The following is a 21,437-nucleotide window of genomic DNA, read 5'->3' as shown; positions in this document are numbered from 1 at the left end:
CACTCCAGACTAGATGGTAATTGGCCTTGTACTAGTGCACTAGGGTGAGTGAAGATGATGTACTAGGGTGAGTGAAGACGATGGTTCACTTTTTCTGCTAGCTTTGGTTCAGGGAGTGGAATTGCTGCATTATTCTAGGAGAAGGCAACCCAGGTACAGTTCAGTGCAGAAAGGACCATGCATTGCATCACATAAAGGATGGCTAGCTGCGATGCGGTACCTCAGTACCTGTCAGTTGGTCAGGAGTCTGCCACTGGCTTCCTTCCCAGTCTGTGAGCTGTGGCTTACTGCCACAGTCTTTCCTATGGCATATTGGGCATGTTAAATGCCTTCTAAAATCCCTGTTCTTAAGTGGCTCTTGTATAAAAACAGTATTTCTGGGCAACAGCATGTTGAAGAGCCTACATCAGTAATAATTGGACCGTAGTTTAAAATGAGAAGATTGGTAGGTCCAGAATGATATTGGCCATTTTTCCAATTAACTTGATTTGTCACAGCCATCAAATTGCCCCTTATTGATTGTAGTTTTTTTGTCACAGAATTTTTCCTTCTTTATCTTATTAATGGGAACAGATGTCAGTTTCAAGTTTCTGATGGGTTATTAAAAACAAGGAAGGTGATTAAAATATGCAGTGCCGGTCTGGCTCTAAGGTTCCTCTCCGAGGAGAAGGGGGAGGGCGAGTCTTGCACAGCTCCAGTGAAGGATGATCCCTCCCAAATGATTTTGGGCCCTGTCACCAGAGCATTGTAGTCAGCTGTTCAACATGATAAAAAACCTCCTGTGTTTTCACCTGCTGCTTATAAAACAGGATCCTAAACAGCAAAGTCAAACACCACCTGAAAAAAGGTCCTGTGAGAAATGGGTTCCCCATCGAAAAAAGAAACCTCCTCAGACACTGCCATCCCCACGCCCATTCTCAAGCATTGAAAACAAAGGCTGGAGACTCCCTCTCCTCACTTCGGATGGAAAAGCCAAGGAAACTTCACAGAGGAGGCGGCCCAAACCCCTTTACAAGCATTTCAGCTTCGATGACATTTGGATGGAAAGGAACCGGAAAAGGAAACTCGAGAAGGAGCCACAGAGGGAAATCCAATGGAGTAACCTCCCTGAGGACCAAGTAAAAGTAAGAAATTGGACATCATCCTCTTCTCTGGCTCTGTCTTCCTCTTTCCACTCCAGCTGATTCTTTCTTCTGTCATCTTCTCTCTTCAGGCTACATCTTGCACCAGTTTCTTCTGCTGTCCTCTGTGGCTAATAGTCTGTATATAACACTAAATACACCAGCACAGTGACTGTCTTGAAAGAAGGTGGCTTGCTTTGCTGCTGTAATGGAGCAGCATCTATGCTGTCACACGTTCTGCTGTGGGGAGTCAAGGTAGCAAATTGTTTTCTTGATGGAAGGGACAATAGAAAGTTGAGGAACAAAATGGTCTGTTCATGTCAATAAAAAATGTGCTGATGAAATCTTTAATTAATGCTATGTTTACTTCTTGGGCATTGCTGCAATGAAGAAAACCATTCCCTTCTTCCTTACTTTTGAGCCAATTCTTCCCTTCTTGCTCAGGCAAAACTCTCAAAAGGAAGAAGCTTGACAGATGCCTGTTGGTATGAAAACCTCACTGGCCTACTAGCCAGTGGAGGGTTATCTTTTAAGAACTGGGTTATTCTTATGCATTCATGCAAATTGCACACTGGATTGCTTGATGCATGGCCAAGTTTCCCACTCCCTTTAGTTAGAGCCACAATTAGAATTTGTCCTATAAAGAGTGCTTAACAGTACAGAGGGAGATAGGGTTGGGGATATCAGAGGGGAGACAGCTCTGTGCAACTTGCTGTTAATAAAATCGAAAAGCTGTTCAATTAGTTTTGGAAGCAAGAGGTAGGTTTTCAAATAAAAATTCTTTTTCCGTTTTATGTATTGGTCAGTTGTCTGCATTTATGTTCTTTTCTCAATGTGGTGTGAATGTGTCTGGTTATCATTGTTTAAAGTGACGCTGGTTGAGGAGAAGAGGCCCTGATCATGCAAAGCTCATGCCTAACTATGTATGTGAGAACTTCTGCTGAAGGCAGCAAAACCGTTCTCATGCTGAACTTTGGGGCATCCATCAGCATTTGCAGGGTTGGGGCATTAGATCAAGATAAGGCCTATTCTCAAGTAGTTAAAATCTAATTCAACAAGACAGATTGTCTCCAAAGATGTACTTCTGAAAAATTATCCACCATTGTCTACTCAAAAGTTCTGTACACATGATTTCACACCATGCCAAAATATTATATAAATTGTTGGAGTGTCAATAACAAATGCTGGACCTGATCCTTCCATGTGCTACAATCCCTCAGCACTCTGAGGGCATTCAGCACCTTAAAGGCTGATGCCAGTTGTTTCCGGGGTCCTGCTGACAATGACTGATGCTACTGAAACGGCTGAAGTCTTTCAAGAAAAGCAATCATTATTTTCAGTATTGTTCAAAACTCCAGGGAAACTATTGATGTTTCAAGACACAAATTGAGCCAAAGATAAGAGATTCTTTTCAAGACTGATTTATAAGCCCTCAGAAACAAAATCCAGTAAATTGTGTTAAAAATAATAATCATTACTTGACAAGTTGAGTGGTGATGGAAATCTAATGCTACAGTGCATGTTCACTGTCATCTAGATCATGAACATTTGTGGAAAGGGTGACCAATTATCTCTTCAGCTTTTATTTTTCTCATTCTTTAATTAGGCCCAAACACTCTTTATTTTACTGATCTTCTGGGTAGGCTAATCTGCTCCTTGCTACCAATAAATGCTGTCTCCTTTAAACCTCTCTGCAGTTTGTCTGATACTGAATAACTTTAACCTGTGATTGGCTGTGTAAGAGTAATGGCTACACTTGCTCCCACTGAGATACTGTCACTAAACTTCCCATGCCTTGAGGACTCGTTATCTCTATCAGGAGAAAACCACTTTTTTATCCTGTCCTACTTTTTGAGGCAGGGGAGAGCGGCAGGGGAACAGGTTTTTGATTCCAGATATATGGCAGCATGTAGTTGGTTCTGACTGCATCAAACTGGTTTGCAGAATGGGCCAGGTGTGTACAATGAGCTATCAGGAATTCTTGTCATCACTAGTCCAAATGCAGTTACAATGCTGAGATCCTTGGACCAGTTAGGCTGATGAAAAATGTAAACTGTATTTTCCTTTAATATCCTGTATATAATTAGGTTCCATAACATGTGTTGTTTACTGATGACAGTAATTGCTGGCTCAGAGGTATCCCCTTCCTATACTGTTCACTGCTCTCCTCAAACATTGATTTCCTCTGTTTGCTATTGGCTTTGGACTCTATCATATATTTAAAAATAATACAACAGTTTTCTTCAGCAGTGTTGCAAATCATTGCAGTAGCACTATCAAAAGCTGCAATTGGGACTGTTACAGTCGAATACTGTAGTCGTTTTATAAAGAGAAGTAATAACAAAAAAGTCTTGAGAAATGCTTATTTTCTTTTGTGATTCTGTGATTGAAACCAGATAATGCAACTGAATGGGATTTTGAGATACAAGTTGTAAGTCTGATGTTTTCTGACACATAGATGCCTTGGGATGTGTGACTTCAGTTCTGATGAGTTGCATTATGTTAAGTCAGTATCAGGTCAGCATATCTGGTGATGTAATGCCGGCATATTGCAGAAGCAACTAATTCAGACAGACGGGGCACAAGAAAAAACACATCCCACATTTTCAGTAGTAATGTTCACTATAATTCTGTGGGCTTCTCTAAACCAACATGGAGATCCAGATGAAAATGCAAAGGTATTTATTATCAGACAATTAGAAATGGCAAGCAATTAGGATCTATGGTGGGGATGAATACTAAAAAGTATGCCTTTAAAACCAAGTAAAACACCTTAGACACATCAGTCATAAGCAGTTATAAATAATGGTCTTTTTTTGCTTGTGTCCAGTAAACTGAAGATATACTTTGAATGGGAAGAATCTACATAAATCCCTTGAGTCAAAGCTGGACTCAGCTGTCCCTGACAGTGTCCCTGACAAAGCTGTACTCATCTGGACTCTGCTGTCCCTTGCAATGTAATGCTGCCAGTAACAAACTGAGCATCTTCTGATCTCACACTTTAAAGTGTTAACATTTAGCTGGTTGCGGTTAACCTTTGAAGTAAAATCCCCTGAAGAAGAATCAGATAAATTCATGTCATTGTTGGTGACTTTGATTTTGCCCATTCACAGACTTGCATTCATTCACATAGTGGAGGGACCAACTATACAGTTTGGAGCATTTAGACAGTTAATTATTTTGACGCGACCACGCATTCAGAAGACTAAAGCAATATCAGTGTCTACTAAACTGTTCTCTGTATTTTATTTTTTTCTTTTGGGCTGGGAAGTATCACAGCTTTGAATTGCTTCAGTCTATTACCAGAATTACTTTGGAAGACTTGTTCAAGTTGGCAACATACATTTCTTCTCTCTCTTTCTTCTCTCCTCCTCACTTCCAAGTTAAATCTTAACTTGATTTTGGCTGCAGTTAAACATGCAATATTAGGTAGACCTGGTAGAGTGATAGAATCAGGGTCATAGAAAATTAGGGCTGGAAGGGACCTCAGAAAATCATCCAGTCCAACCACCTGCTCAAAGCAGGACCATTCCCAACTAGATCATCCCAGTCAGGGCTTTGTCCACCTGGGTCTTAAAAACCTCTAAGGATAGAGATTCCACCACCTCTCTGGGTAACCTGTTCCAGTGCTTTACTACCCTCTACTAGTAAGAAAGTTTTTCCTCCTATCTAACTTACTTCCTTTGCTGAAACTTGAGACCACTGCTTCTTGTTCTGTCATCTGTCACCACTGAGAACAGTCTTGCTCCATCCTCTTTCGAGCTGCCCTTTAGGTACTTGAAGGGTGCTATTAAATCTCCCCTCAGTCTTTTTTTCTCCAGACTAAATAAAAGCCCAGTTCCCTCAGCCTCTCTTCAAAAGTCATGTGCTCCAGCCCCCTAACCATTTTCATTGCCCTCTGCTGGACTTTCTCGAATTTGTCCACATCTTTTCTGTAGTGGGGGCCTCAAAACTGGACACAGTACTCCAGATGTAGCTTCACCAGTGCTGAATAAAGGGAAATAATCACTTTCCTTGATCTGCTGGCAACACTCTTACTAATGCAGCCCAGTCTCCTAGGTTTATTCAAGCAGTTTTTTCTTATGAGAGAGAGTCCAAACCTGTGGAATGAAGAAACCCCAGTGACAGTTCAAATTTTAATTGTAAAAACTGTTAACATTGACAGGACAATTGAAGGATATGTAATGTCCCATTATATTACTGGCCAGTTAAAATCTATACATAGAAGAAAAGGAAACCTACTGTAACATAATAAATCCATGGTACAGTATCTGTATGCACACATGCAGAGACAAATCTTCCTCTCTGTTACACCAGTGCAATCCCACTAACTTTTGGTGGAGCTTCGTCAGTGTCACTGGGGAAAAAAACTATCTGAGTTTTAAAAAATGTCAAGAGTAGAAACAGATGAAACAATTATACTGATTTAAGAAGGTGATGAGGATTTTCTGTGTTTCAAGCTGATAACTGTTTCATGTACCCCTCTGTATCCTGTAGTCAGTGAAAGCTAAGTCACACTAATTTAGCTGCTGTTTCATTTCAGAGTAAGCTGATTCAGTTCAGCGTCCCTTCAGTGTGGATAGAAGCAGGCTTACTAAACAGATCAGCAGGTGCATGCTTACCAGAGATCCTGGTTTTCCCTCATATAAAATCATAAATTCTCTCATAAAAGCCCCAAAATCCGTGATTCAAATTAAAGGCTCCCCACAGCCCCACCGGCCCCTGCTCGTGCCTTTCACTCCCCCGCCCCCCAGCCTTCCTGGTGCCCCTCACCCCCCCACCAGTCCCTGCTTCCCCAGCCCTTCAGGAGAAGTCTCCCAGCTGCCAGGGCTATGGACCTGGGTCCATATCCCCCTACTCCCACTCCCCCTTGCTTCCTGCTGCGGCGGGGGGAAGCGCTGGGGGGGCCCATGCCCCCCAGATCTGTGCATGGGGCAGGCGCGGGCTGTGGGCTCCCTCCCTGGTGCCCTGCCCAGGGACCTCTGCAGCCTAGCGGGCATGACCTGAAATGGCAGGGAAGAGTGGAGCTGCTCGGAGATGCTGCTCGCCACTGTGAGCTCCACACTGCCCTGGCAATGCACCCCATGTGCGTGCCGTGCCATTGCTTTGAGAGGTGCAGCCTCGCGCTGCTGCTCTCACTGCAGGCCCGCACGTAGGTGAAGCTTGCAGCGGTGAGCAGCTTCTCTGCATGGTGCCACTGTTTCCTGCTGCGCCGGGTTGCGCCCACTGGGCTGCGAAGGCCCCGGGGGAGAGAAGCAGGGTGAAACTCACAGCGACAAACAGCTTCTTCCTGTGGCTCTGCTCTTCCCTGCTCTCCTGCTTCCCTCCCCACGTGGAGTGCCCACCTGGCCAGCGGCACATGGACCGGGAGTGGCATGCTATTAGCCTGAGTGGGCTCCACGCTTCCCTTTGCAGCTTCCCTGGAGGGCTGATAGCACTCTCCTCCTGGTCCATGTGCTGCCGGCCAGGCAGGCACTCCATTTGGGGCTGCCCCCAACATCTCCCCATTCCCTCAGCCCCCAGCCACACACCTATGCCCTGCCCCCCACTTGCCCTGCTGGCTCTTTCCACATCCCTGGCAGTCACCCATACCCACACCTACCACCCAGGGGCCTCTTCCAGCCCTGCCGGTGCCCCCCAGCCATAACCCACAACCTTCCAGCCCTGCCTGAGGGAACCCCCAGCCCTCTGCAAGCCCCACTTATCTTAGGCTCCAGGAAAAAAGAGTGAGCCTGAGCCAAGCCTTCGCTGAGTGAAACCCTCAGGCCCTGCCTGCCCTTTCCCCTTCTCCGTCCCCCTCTGGGCAGGTCTGGGGGTTTCCCACCCTTTTTGCAATTAGCTCTTGCAGGCGGGAACTCTGCCAGTCTACAGAGCTCTTTGCAAATGTGGGAAATCCACGGGTATCTCTGCTAAAAGGGAAATCCGTTTTTTTTCTGATGAAGGCAGGAAATCCGTGGTTTCCTTTGTTTTTCTGTGGGAAACTGAAAACCCGGATCCCCGATGCTCACAAACGATAAGCCCATTTTTTCTTTTTAAATTGGTATAGTTGTTTTGTTTGTCCACAGCAAAAAACATGCCATTCCCCATCCTAAAGAGGACACATCTCTCTTAACATAAAGAGGTTACCTTCTATTAAGATCTGTAATTACAGCATACTGGATCTGGTCTGGGGAGATAACCAAGGTACTTTGGATTAGAGTTTTGATGAGGTACAATCCCCCCTCCTTTTTTGTACACCTTAAGAAAGAAAAGACAGGAAAGTAGAAACATTTTTCTCCCAGACCTAGAACTCCGAGGAGGCAGGGTATGCTGTGCTTGTGGGCATAGAAATAGCCAAAGCTGAAACCTCTTTTACAATTTACCAGCGGGCAGCCAGAAATTCTCTTGTCGCGGTAGTGAGACTGCATCATATATCATCACATTTCTTAGTTTCAAGAGAAGAATAATGCCTTCTCCTTCTGTTCCAGGAAAATAACTTAGACTTCACCCTTGGTATTTTCTGGATGCATTTTTATGCTTTGCCTGTTTTGCCTGGCCGTGTCATCACTGGAAGAGAGTCTGCCCCCACTGGGGCTTCTTTGTTGTTTTATAGACAAACAGGTGTTGGTTAGGTTAATTTGCACAGGGTTTATGCTATCACTCTGGAGATAGCAATTTGTGCCAAAACATTGGCTGTGTTCTCCTTATTACAGTACAGTAAACCCTAGGAGCAAGAATTGAATAACATCATTTCAGCTCCCCAAACAGCATATAGGGTGGGTTTGCTTTTCCTTTTAGAAGACTGAGATTATTTTGCTGAGAGACAGCTTTCTTGAAGGAGCCTTTTTGCAGAAGGCAAGTCTGGGTGGCACTTCTGGCTGCTTTATAGGCCTGTGGATAATAATCTCTGAAGAAATGAATAGGCTGTTGATGACAGAGCATAGGTGAATAGAAAACGGGACAGATCCTGGTTTGAATATTGGACCCAAATACCCCTGACCCTTGCTTGATTGGAGGATAAGGATGTTATATCTGTGGAAAACTTGAAATAAAAGAAGGGAACAGTAATGGTGGTGAGATCATACCCATGAAAGCCAACCTTACTTTTCTTAAGTTTGTAGTCACTAATAGTCTGTGTGGCTGCCAGGCATGAGAAGTGGGGGGGTAGATAAGCAACAGTAATGACATGAGGTGGGCAGGGGAAAGCAGTAAAAACACATCTGCCTCATGTTTCACCAAGTAGTTCCACACCAAATTTGGATGTCTTTGATCATGTGCAATATTGTTCCTAGCTGTGCCTGATCTGTACTTGTACATTGTTATACCCACCTTTAACATCTCACATGTCATCCCATTCTCTGAAGAGTTAATTGAGAGATGCTTGGTATGCAGCATTCCCATTCTGGAATGGGACAAGAGCTGTTGTTGCTTTTAAGTGGACAGAAAAGTCTTGCTCTTGAAGGATATTTCCATGTCCTGATGGTTCAAATAGCTTGCCCTATCTCTTGATAACTGCCAGTGCTGTTTCACACTTAATTCAAGACAGTTCACAGCAATAGCATTAGGCTGTTTCTTTCTTATCTTTGCAGACCGCCTGATGACCTATTGTGGAACCTTAGGCTTCCACAGAACACAGTTTGAAAACCACTGTCCTATAGCCTACCATAGGGAAAAGCAGCGGAGATGAGGGAACTGCCAATGCCCTGCCACTGTAATTACAGGGAAGTAGTTGGTTAATATGTGCTCAGAAGACCCTAAAAAAAGAAACGTGCCCACACACTATAGAGGACAGTAAAATCCCTATTTCCACTGCTGAGTTCACACTAGTTCCTGTTCCAAGCCAGCAGATGAAGTGGGCCAGATATATCTTGTTATGGCAAAATTGACTAAAAAAATATGGTTGGGATGTAATAGTCAAAACCCAAACACATTCATTTTCATTTCAGTTTTTTAGGGTTTTTTTTCCCCACAAGTGAAAAGTGCCTTTTTCTTTTGTGAATATCCTCCTATTTTTGTCCATGAGAGAGTTTTGTTTTCCCTCCCACTGGTGAAATGATCCATACTCAAGACTTACTGAGCAAAAATTTAATGGAAAGAATGAGTCCATGTTTTATAATTGTCTTCCTGGTATGTAATTTTCCAAAGAAATGTATTGTGTTTTCCTGCCCCCACAGAGTGTGCTTCAAGGAAGGGAAATAACTTAATGCATCTCTATAGCAAAACAGATGCAAGTTGAGGATGATAATAGTACCTATGAACATGCTGTCTATGCATGTGCCAGGGGTTATGGCTCTTATAACCTCTTCTTCCATCCCCTTACCTTGAAGCTTTGCTCTCTTCATCACTATCTGAGAGAAAAGCCTTATTTTGATAGGATAGGCTGACCCCTCCCCTCCCCTACCCCCTGTCCTAAAGAATCTGATTATGCAGACACTTACTTTGGGATAACGCTAACAAGCATTACAGCTGGAAAGAAACATTTCAGGATGAAACCATTAATTTGTACTCGAAGGCATCTAAGCATAATATCTATCTCCTGTGTTTTCCTTTTCTCTTGCAGGCTAGAATGAGTTTGGCCATCGCTTCTGCTGTTGCCTTTGACATTCTTCCCCTTAAGTTGCATCCGTTTTCGCAGAGCACCCCGACAGGCTTAGACTGCGTGGGCTGGAAACGACGCATCTCATTTCCTGGTGTGTACTCAGCTTCTTACTATGACACCTGTTGTGTGAGAATTTGTTTCTGTCTTCTACAGTATGGAGTATGCATAGCAATAGCATCCCGCTCTGCTCTATAAATAGTAACAAATGCAATATATAGTATAATTTTACTCATAGGATATTAAAGCATTTTCTGAAAGGGGCTGTTTTACAGCTGGAGGAGGTGGCACTCAGGCAGGTGTGGTGGTTCGCCCAGTGTCACGTTGCCATGCCTATTCTACAGCAGCATTGTGTCCTGTCCATCTTGCTTCTGCTAGCACACACCAAACCTAGAAATGTGCCAGTGAGGCTTCCTGGGACATCCTCCATGGTTATTCAAGCATGCCAGGGACAGGCCTTCAGAGCAGTTACAGGATGTTCTGGAGTAACCTCACAGGCGCATTGCAGAGTTTGGAGTCTGGCTGGTGGTAGGTAGGTAGGGTAGGCTTGCAAACACCCAGGCTGAGACATACTGCTGCTGTGCTGCAGATAGATGCAATAGAGCCCAGATCTCCTGGCTCAGAGTTCCTTTCATTCCCCACTAGACCATATTACTCCTCTGCCCCCTTCTTCATTTCCTTTAGATATAAGGGCTTAGTACAGGTTAAACTCTCAAAGGCTCTAACATTGCATGCAGTGTAAGACCCCCAGTAAAGGGAGAAGAGTTTACAATGGTCTCAGCTTTTTCCTAGGCCTTATTTATAGCAACACACTAAATTGAGATCCTGTCAGTAGACTGGAAGGATTAAATGCATCCTTAACACTTAAAAGCTCTTATGAGCAAAAACTACATGGAGCGAAATTTCTCACTTCAAGATTTAAGTTCACCATCTGTGTGGGCTAAGAAGGAATTTGTCTGCCATCTACAGATTGGTTGGGTTCATTGTGGAGGCTTTTTATCATGTTTTGGATGTAGGTGGAGGCAGTGTACTTGAACAGGTGATCTGATGTGGTATGATAAACCTGCATTTCCCTGCCAGTGTAATCTGAGTGCTCACTTAACTTGCATATGATGAGTACACCTCAGCCCTACTGGGCAGTAACTGGGGTTGAGTATTATGCTTGTAGGTGAAAATGACATTGCTTATCTGTGAGGCCAAACCAGTGGCAGCAGCAAAGCAATAGTTTTGTTAATTACTGCCACTTCAAAAAGAAGGCAAGGAGGAACCCCAAAAAGCATTAAATGCTGAGATAGCCCTTATTGCTGTAGGACTAAAGTGATTCAAAGTCTCAACTCCCCTGTCAAGTCAGACAGTGCTCTGATCCCCATTTTACAATTGGGGAATGGAAGCGCTGACACTTGCCAGAAGTCACCCAGGAAGTCTGTAGTAGGACAGCAAGTGGAACCCAGGTTCTAGTCTAGAGCCTTTATCACTGGTCAGTCTGTCCTTTCAAGTTAGAGGCCATACCAGCACTTTGTGTATGTCCAGAACTACAGCCCAAGGACGCTGGAAGTGACTGTTACACTTGGAGACTGATAATCACTGAAATAAACAGGTTGCTCTTGTTCCTTTTTGCCATCAGAGATATCCAAAGCAGCAAAGAAATTCAGAAGATAGGAAGGCTGGGATTCATGCAGCATCTCCAGCATGCAAGCACTTCTTTCTTTACCGTAAACACTGATGAGGCTCTTTGGGTTTATTAGGTTGCATGTGTAAGGAGAGAAACAGTGGGATGTACATTTTTGCCTCTTTGTAGCATGGTCCATCCTAATACAAAAGCCTTTGTAGGAGAAATCTACACAGGAGGTGAGGCTGCCACAAGTCTTATTAACTCCAGTGATTCTCTACTGAAAGTTAGGGGAATAGTGTGCAGCTAAGAAGATAACAGATGAGGAGCAGTTTTGTAACTGATAAGTCTTGCTGCTACAGGAAGGAGAACCCCAGGAGGCAGAGGAGGGGAGAGCTCAGCCATGGGCTGGGCAATAATAAACTTGTGCTGTGCTTCCCATATGAATGTGTGTGATTTAGAGGCCATGCAGTCTTCTCAAGCTGCAACCTGTATCAGAGGACCCATAGAAACCTCTCTGTGGGTTTTCTGTGAGAAGGGCGTATCAGGACAAGGTTGGCTTTATTATGACATGATGTTAAGAGACAGAATTCACTTTGTCACCAATTCATTACAAGCATCCCTTATTGCAAGTGGTGAGAATGTACAATAACTTTGCTGCAACTGATAGAAACAGATTAACAAGAATGTGCTGTAAGACTTCATGTTGGTAGTAGTTCTACTGTCCTGTGGGAACTCCAAATAGCTTAAGAGGATCTCATCTAAGCCACAATTTTGAATTAGGTTCCTGCAGACAAAACAGACTCTCTCTTGTGAATACTATCTGGAGAGCACTGGGGTAGGTATTGTAAGATTCCTCTAAGTTGCTAATTAAGCATTAAAACTGCTAAATTAGCCTCCGGGGGCAAAAGTCCCTTGTACTTGAAAGAAATTATTTTGAAGAAGGATACGTGATGTTTTCATTAAGAATATGCATGAGATCTAGGATGTCTGCTTTATTTTCAGTGACTGACACTTTTTAAAATGAAAATGCAAGCTCTACACATTATTAAACAGTGAAATGTATCTTTGCTAGATTTCTGTGTTGTCCTTAGAACAGCATCTGCACAAACAGTGCTGAACACTCTATCAGATGATTTCAGTGTGGGATGAAGAAAGAACATTTTGAAGATTATCAAAGGCACATTTGACAGTTAAACACCTATTGAAAGGAGTTGGGAACAAAACCTACATGTGCCACTGTAAATATCCCTGATTTCAGCAATATAGTCATCTGGTTAAATTGTATTGGAAATACATAGGATGACATACATCTGCACTGATTGTCTACCTAAACAGAGTATTCTGAACATTAGACTTAAAAGGGATTTGCTTCAGGGTGGTTCATAAAATTCATATACTGGAGCTGCTGAGCAGTCCTAGAGGTAAGAAGACAAATTATTTATCATAATGTCAACCCCCTGCTTTGCTCTGCCAACAGCTGTTGCTTTGATTGCCTACTTGTCTGCTTTTTCCCCATGAATACCATATGATTTCTCCCATGTTGACCCTTATGCTTGGGAAGTATCCTCCAATTCATCTCACAAAGCAACAGCTTTGAAATCCCGCTTTGGCCAAGATGCCTGCAGCTCACCACTGCTTCCTGGAACTACTGGGTACATCTACACATGCAATTAATGTGACTGATAAACTCCGGTGCAATTTGAACCAGAGTAAACTAATCCCAACATCACCATCTACACATGTATTTAAGCAAAGTAATTTACTCTGCCACTGGGTAGTACCTGTGTTTGACAGGACTATCCAATGGCACTTTAAATTACTTTACACTGGCCCAGTTGCTGCACACATGTAGATGGTGACACTTTACTATGCAGTAAATTTGTCTACTGAGCAGTAAAGCACATGTATAGACATGCCCACTGACATCATTGTAACTCCCTCCACCCTGTTTGGTTTGTTTGGTGGTTGCTTATTGTTTAAAACTAGGACTCTGTGAGCACTCAGAGGCAAGGACCATTTTTGAGTTTATGTCTACAGAGCCCTGAACTATGGAGTTTAAATCTCTGTTTGGGATCCCTGGGCACTGATACAATAGAAATAAATACTAATGTTCTGAGCATAGTTGACTTGAAGAACTCTGACCTCATCATACTCCCACTGGGGAATTGTTTCAATTGAAATAGTTAAAAAAAAAAAAGAAAGAAAAAAGCCTTTTTGGGAAAATGGAAAATAAATGTGGGCTGACCAATAGGTGGTGCCCTGGGTGTTTAGATAGTTTCCCACAAAAGGGCCTATTAAACTGCTTCTTAGGGGAAGTGCAAAAGAGTCTAAGATCTACAGTGAATACAACTGAATGTTCAGTGTTGTGACTTAAACCTAAACTTTAGGAAATTCTCTTGAAGCTTCAGCATGGTAGAATGAAGTGCAACAATAAAACCCTTTTCACATCAGCAAAATAATTCTAGAAGGTATTAATAAAGGGAAGCATTACAGTGATTTTTTTCCCCCCTACTATTACTGTCTCAGTGATCATGTATTCTGAGTGCTTTGTGTGAACACGTGCTAGTGTTTGTATGGAATATTTTATGCTGGTTTGATATTTTCTATATCCAGTAAGAAGGCTAGGTAACTCAACTGGGCATTGCTCCAGACATACAGTTGAATCTTAAGATCAAGAATGTCCATGAGGCAGTTGTGATATAACAGTATGTGCGTTTCTACTCTTACATGGCTTTGCTTGTGTAATTGCTGCTTTTGTCAAAGCTGTGGGCTGTTTAACAAAATCTAATGTGATGGTTTACCAGATCTTTTTAATATACTTTTAAAGTTTTTCTTGACTGAAGTGATGTCATCTTTGGTATTTATAATTGTTGCATTCATTGTACAAATGAAATGTTACTGAATACCTGTGTGCCAAGACAACAGGTCCCCAGCAATTCTAGTTTGCATCACCAGGTAGGAGATTTGGGAAAAAATCCTGGCTTCACTGCTGTGTATCAACTGCCTGCCACAATTCAAGATACAGCTTTTAATCCATAAAACATTTATGGTTTGGGCTCTGTTTCTGCTTGAGCCTTCTGTGTGTCCTCCCATGGCAGATAAAAGATAAAAACATGGCAGCTTCTCTGAGGCCTGAGAACAAAATTCAGGTTCCCATCTAAACTGAAAACTTCTTTGAGAGCACAGTTTATGGACCTCAGCTGAGACCAATGGCAAAGTGCATTCACTTCCCTGTCAACTGACTCATCTCTCACTCCACTTCCTTATTCCTTTAAGGCTCTAATGTTATCAATTGATCCTTTTCATTGTACCATCTACCTGGCATATGATCAGCAGCACTCTCTTCATGGACCGTGCTCTCCCCGAGCTTTTCTCCTCACCTTTAAGTTTTTGGGGTAACTTAGAGTAATTCACTGCACACAGTTTGTTTCAGTCTTTGGGGTAGTCGGTATAAATTAAGTAACTGAAGTTTGATTGAAATAGCATAAGTATAAGCAGAGCTAGTAATTTTATGAGTGAATGTCCTTATTGGTATAGTCAAGAGTCCTTTTCATCTGTAAAGGGATTATTTGTTTACATAGTGTATGGCTGACTTGCATCCTGTTTTTCCAACTATGGATGGGCTGTTCATGTTTGGCAACAGCAAATGTGAAGATGTTTGTCAACTGCAAGAAAAAACAATTTGAGGGGAAAATATTATGATAGCTCAATAAGAGGATTTCATTATACCTTATACATATTTAGCAGTCCTGTAATTTGCCTAACTTGCAAGATGAGCCATTTATTCACATGATTCTATAATTTTTCTTTTTGAAGGACAAAGTGGATGTTGAGACACATGCTATAGAACACAAGTGGCAGCATGTGAGTTTTCACATGGTTCCTTTTTAAGCTACAGCAGGAGCATGAAATGTGAATTCCATCCTCTGTATACCATGGAGGCAGAGTGGAGCTTAACTGGTTGAAAGCTAATCACAATGTCAGCGGTATTTTGCACTCTCTCTATAAGTCACAGAAAGATTAAATGGATTTAGGATTGACATAGTGCATCTAATCATGACCACAAATGTTTACTCTGTCCAGGGTTTCTGGCAGTGTGCACTTTCCCAAAGATTGCAACATATATCATACACTGAAAGCTATGCTAGTTGGTGACTGTTGCATAATATCAATGAGCATGTCTCCAAGAAGGTTTAGATGGCAGTATGTGAGCCAGCTACTTAGATGAAAAGATTTTTGCATATTTATAAAACTTTTTTTGTCATCTTTATTTGAAAAAATACCAACCCCCCCAACTAGAAAAGTTCCTAGAAACCTGTTTATCTCTTCCCCAAAACATTGTTTTTCAAATTCACACACTGTGGACTGTAATAGGGGAATCCAGCAGATGTTTATGATTTAGCTTTCCAGAGCAGGAAGGGGCTTTTTGTTCTTTGTTGTGTGTAGCACAGTGGAACACTGATCTGTAACTAGAACTGAGAGCCATTACTGCAGTACAAATAATTAAACATAGTAATCTCTTCTGCTTTCCAACTCCTCCATCTCTCTGCATGGAAAAAACAGTCCAAAACAGGAAAAAATGCTGCTGGAGATGTGCTGGTAGATGGCATCTCTCCCATGAGGAAACACAATCCTTGAAGTTAGGTTTTCTAGTGTCATTTCTGTAGCCATCCTTTATAGTATTTCTCTATTTATCATATTATATTAAAAAGAATGCAATCTAAAACATAGTGGCATTTCTATATTAAGAGATATCGCGGGAACAGGAAATATAATATGAAAAAACCACAGGTGTTTTTGGTTTCCCATTAAATCTCTACATTTAATAGGTAATTGAATAAATTCCTTCATCACTGGTCACAATGGAAGAATATTATTGCTGCTACTGCAAGAGGCTCATTCTGATGAAGTGGCTTTGAAATGTTTGAACAGTCGGATTGGCTGAACATTATTAAATGCTTTGTAATAACAAGGAGTGATGGAACACAAAGGAGTTTCTATTTGAGAAAGTTTCAGTGGAACAGAATTGACACAGGAAAATAATCTCTTACCCCTGGATAGATACTGAGGCAGGATCAAGGTCATTTCCATGCCAAAGTAAGAGACAGTGAGCATGGAGTTCTGTGGCTTTACATGTCATACTTAGAAATACCAAACCTGAAACTTTCAAGACTTGATACTTAAAGTTAGGCTCCTAGCTGTGTATTTAGGACTTGTTATTTTTTCCCTCAGAAGAGCTACCGCTAATTTCAGTGGAATTTATTAGAACTTTTGAAAATCAAGATATGTGCCTAGATATGATTTTAGATGATCTGTGTTAAAATAGCTAGGCCTTAGAGCTATAGGCTAGGGACAGAAGTTACACATAAATTGATTTAAGTGATCAGAAACTGGCTTAAACCTGTAACAGAACAGAAGCTTAGTGCACATAATCCATTTACAAAACGTCCAAAACTGGTTTAAGATAAACCTGGTTGAATGTGGTATCAAACTTAACTGATTTGGGTCAAACTGGTTTTTGAAACTTCTGTCCCAGACTCCTTCCTGGTTCAAGTTAAATCAGAGCCCCGCAGCATGCTTTCCAGCTCTGGGCTGGGCTGGGATGGGCTGTCTACTCCAGAGAGCAGGGCTGGCCCCGCCCCTCTACTCCCTAGCTGGAGCAGTGAGGGCAGGCTGACAAGGGAGTGGGTGGGGGAGGGCAAATCCAGCTGGGGATGTAGTCCAGTCTGCAGGGGAGAGGACTACTGCTCCGCTCCAGGCAAACTCCAGATGGGGGCTGGAGCCAGGGAGAACCCCTTCTCCTGCGCTAAAAACTTACTGCTGGCTGCAACTGTGGACTAAAAATCCCAGAGGCACCTGGAAGCAGGAAGAGGAAGTGATGAGCAACCCTGCAGAGTTCTGCTGGTGTAAATCTGGACTGCAAATCCCAGAGACCTCGGGGGCAGCAGAAACAAGTAGTGAACACACAGCCAGAGACCTGTGCTCTAGGGTGGCCATCATAGAGGACAGACCCGTTGTCCTCTGTTGATATGAAACTGGATGCCTTTATGTCCTATTTTTCTCTTGAAGAGAAACAGGGGACATAAAGGTGTCGGGTTTCGTGTCAATAGAGGACAGAGTAGCACAAAACCGGGATGTCCTCTATGATAGCCTCCGTGACTTCTAGCCTGGGCCACTGCCGGCATGTAGCTGCATTTCCTGAGTCAAAGGCAAATGTCTGTTCAATTCTGTTTCAGTTTAATCTGTGCAGTTTAGACTAATCTGCAAAAATTGAATCAATTCAGCCTCGGGCTTTTGGCTGTCTGTACCTAGCCCTGTTGAACATATCAGATCAGTGTCTATATTATCTAGCTGAATAATCTATTAGTTTCTGACTGGTTTAGAACTGATTTGTACTGTGTTCATGACAACTTTCTCTATCTGAACAAAGGCACAAAATTGCAATTTACAGACAGATTCCTTAAAAATCTGACGCATAATGCAGAGTAAATGAAGTGACAAATTTTTATAACTCTGTACATCACCATTGTAACTGACATCCTTCTTCAGCAAGAAGGATCAGATGTCTTAAGGATTATCCCCTTTTGGATTCTTCACTGGGATATTAGGGAAAAAATCTGGCTTTAGAGAACGTATCCCAGGTTTTTGCAGAATGCAATATGTGCTTACATAGGACTCTGGGTTTAATCGAAGGATAGACTATTTTTGTCAGCTTCACAGCATTTTATAACGATTCACTCATTCTTAACAGCCATCTTTGGATGGTTAGGGAGGGTAAGTATTACCCCATTTTACATCTAGAAACACAGACAAGAGGTGAAATTACTCATCCACCCTCTGTCAGTCAGCACCAATAATGAGACTTTGAACTCAGGACTTTTTCAATCTGCCATCTATTCTCAGGCCATTAGTCAACACCTTGCCTTGGTTCATCAGGGCTTGGAGGGGAGCAGTTAGCTGTTTAAAGGTTTGCTAAACCAAATTCCCCATTTTCGTCCTAATCCAATAAGAAACATTGAAAATGGGGGTGAAACAGGAGCACTTCTGGAGACACATTTTGCCACCCTACTAATGGGAGTATGATGCAGCAGATATTGCAGTTCTCCCATTCAGTTAGAGGTTTGTTACTTTTGTTTTGATGTTTGGGTACATGCCATTTTAAAGCTCTTGACTAGCTGAGTGGCATGTCCATTATTAATATCAGTCAGGAAGCTGTATATACTTGAGATTTTTCTTTCTCTCCTGGGGAGAAAAGAGCAGTAGATTAACAGGAATTCCCTGAACATTTTCACTGGAAGTACCCTGGCAGCTGCAAAACATGGAGTTTTGGGTGCAGATTCTGACCTCAGATTGCAGTGGTGTTTTATCTGGATTAATTTAATCATTATATAAAAACTATGCTGCTTAAGGCATCCTCAGCTGCCAGAAGCGCATGGTGTCTTTGAGGCAGGGACAACAGGCTGCAAGCTTGACTGTTGTTACTCTGATGTTAACCAGGAATATAATTACTGAAGTGCTCGAATACAAAAATCAGGCCTAGCTGTAATCAAATATTCCCCTTGGACCTGTAGTTTGGAGAATTTAAGTCCCTGTTATATAGTACTCATGTGTTTTTTATTTTTTCTCAGGAGAAGGTGACTTTGTCCCTATGAAAAGTGAGATCCCTGTCTCTCACTGATATAAGAAGTTTTGTGCACTCTCTGCTGGAGTGCAAACCATGTGAGCAGGTCTAAGTGATTTTTAAAAGGGTTTACACAGACCTGCCACCTCACAACAGGCTTCTCATAGGTGTGGGAGAGGTTCAGGGCTGAAAGTTCCTTTGTACTGAAACCTGTGCTGATGCCTCAGAGTCATTTTGAACTGAACACAACTGCCTCCTTTTGAAGGAAAATAACTTTCCCCCAGCTCTTCTCTGTCAACTTATCAGGGCACTTTGGGAGCTAATGAGCATATTAAACACTTCAGTTAACTGAAAAACAGAATTCAGCCAAGCCATTTAACTTGGACAGAGCTCTCTTACAAGTGCTCCCACAGCTGAACAGAGAGACCACCCTGGTTATGTATGCATTATGGGAGTGGATGTTAAATAGTTTTACAAAGCTCATACATTTGCAGCTGCAGCTGTGCTGGATCCCAGTCTGCTTCTCTGACTTCGGTAACTTATTTTTCATTTTTAATTTTTGTTTGAAAGACTTACAAAAATAGTTTTGAGAGCAGCAGCACCCCTAGTCAGTTCTAAATATTATTAGTTTGTATGGCAAGTCCTTTCTGAGTGTCCTCAGGGGAAGCAGATAACACAAGGTCTTTCTCACTTGGGTCTTTTTAAAGCATGAAATTCTGCTGTTCCCATTTATTTTTAATCTCACCATTCTGTTAAACTGGAAGGGGGGAGCTCTGTCCCACACTTGGTTTTTGAACGTTCTGAGATCGGCTTTAATAAAAATCTGCTTGTGGAGACTGCAGCTCAGGGCTTTTCAGCTGCCACAAAGGGAGCCTCCTTAGTGGACCCCTATGATGTCAGGTTGCATCGTGCAGCTGACTAGCAGAGAGGAGGATAGGAATCCAGCTCAATCCTTAGCAGTGCCAGGTACTACTGCCCTGAGCACAGCCATCGACCCTTCAGCCTCTTTCCTCCAGCACAACAGAGCCCCCTGGCTCTCCCTTGTACCTGCCTGCATGAGGACGCAGCAATGCCCCAGCGAGTCCAGCGGGGCACACAGTGGAGAAAATTGCAGTAGCAGTGGAAGCTCTGGGCTCTCGCCGGGTTCAGATTCTGACAGCAGTGGGGTAGTGTGCGGTGGTGGTGGGATGAGAGGTGTCCTGTCCAGGTACTGGAGCTTGGAGAGTCTTCATTCAGCTACTGGTAAGGAAATTCTTTTATTGTTATAAGATATTACGTTGACCTTGAGGAATAAAATTAGATTGTCCAGAGAAATGCTTTAAGTTGGAAGTGGGTGGCATGGTTGCTTAGTTGTAAGAAATAGCCAAGGAGGTGCTCATTCTTGCCAGCTGTCCCTCTGCAGACCTGCAACTGAAGCAAAACAACGCAGAACCTTGAAGCATTTCTTGAATCAATAGGCAAGAAATGGGTTCTTAAAGGGTCTGGAAGCTCTGCTTAGAGTCTCCCCTGCTCACAGGCTGTCATAAAAACCTTTGAGAATGGTCTTTCTCTTTTAAATATTAACATCTAGAACTCATCTCCACAGCTGGCACTTCTTCTGTTTAAGTGAAAATATAGAGTATTGTTTCTTCTATGAAATGTCTGAGTGAAGTGCTGTGCAGTAGAAGAGGGGTAGGAGGATTTGCATTACAGCACACCAAGGGGAAGGCAATACAGTTATTTGAGCTGGCTGCTGGGTTTCTATTTTCTTGTTCATGGTTTAAGTCTCTAAGTTCTATAGATTTTTAATATATGTTTACACTTCGAACAACTGCCCTTGTTCACCTGTCTGCATTTGAAATTTTATTTGCTAATCCACTGTTGTGCATATTTAGAGTTTGTATGCATGAGCTGTGTATGTGAGAGGAAGACCATCATTCCCAATTGATGTCATTGTAGCACAGAGAGGCTTGCAATAGTTTTAATGGTTAGTGACTGCTGAACTGTTCATTTGATGTCATGTTTATTGACTGACTGTTGCTGCCTAAAAAGATTTTAGCAGGTCTGCAGCAAACTAGTTTCTCCTTTTAAGCAAATTTGGAAAAATACCTCTAAGCATGCCAGAGACTGCCATTTACCCAATGGGATTACTCTGGGTCACCAACCAGAGGGAAGTCTTTGGAGAAATTTTAGGTGAAGTGCTATAACTAGCTTTAGATGCAGATACTCTCAGTTTACCAAGGGCTTTATGAAAGTAGTCCACTACTGGAGATGCCATCCTGTTAGTAAAATGCTTGTGTTGCTCTCTTGGAGCTTCTTGTTGATATGAGTGCAACTGCACTATATTGTCTAAGGACCTTGTATAAGGTCCATCTTCATATTTATCTTTGGAAACTAGTCTCAAAATTAATCACATTAGATCAACAGTTGTGAACAGAACATGGCATCAGGATTTTGCTGTTTTTAATTTCAGTGCCTCTTTTCTTTATGCATAATCTTCACTACATTTTTGTGTGGTAGGCCAATATG

The 21,437-nt window shown here is 42.4% G+C and overlaps 1 protein-coding gene across 2 annotated transcripts in view; it reads left to right on the top strand.

Moving 5' to 3' along the window:
- The window catches only part of ARHGEF4 (Rho guanine nucleotide exchange factor 4), a 385,996-nt gene that overhangs the window by 195,737 nt on the left and 168,822 nt on the right, over positions 1–21,437 (top strand). For both annotated transcript variants that reach the window (XM_014522338.2, XM_025209647.1), the window contains exons 5-6: positions 810–1,124; positions 9,661–9,790. In XM_014522338.2, coding sequence (XP_014377824.2) covers positions 810–1,124; positions 9,661–9,790 — 445 coding nt within the window. The remainder of the gene's footprint in view (positions 1–809; positions 1,125–9,660; positions 9,791–21,437) is intronic.

The sequence above is a fragment of the Alligator sinensis genome, unplaced genomic scaffold (genome assembly GCF_000455745.1).
Source record: "Alligator sinensis unplaced genomic scaffold, ASM45574v1 scaffold237_1, whole genome shotgun sequence".
In the NCBI taxonomy this organism is placed as follows: Eukaryota; Metazoa; Chordata; order Crocodylia; family Alligatoridae; genus Alligator; species Alligator sinensis.
Note: the sequence above shows the minus strand (reverse complement) of the source record. Positions and strands in the feature narration are given on the sequence as shown.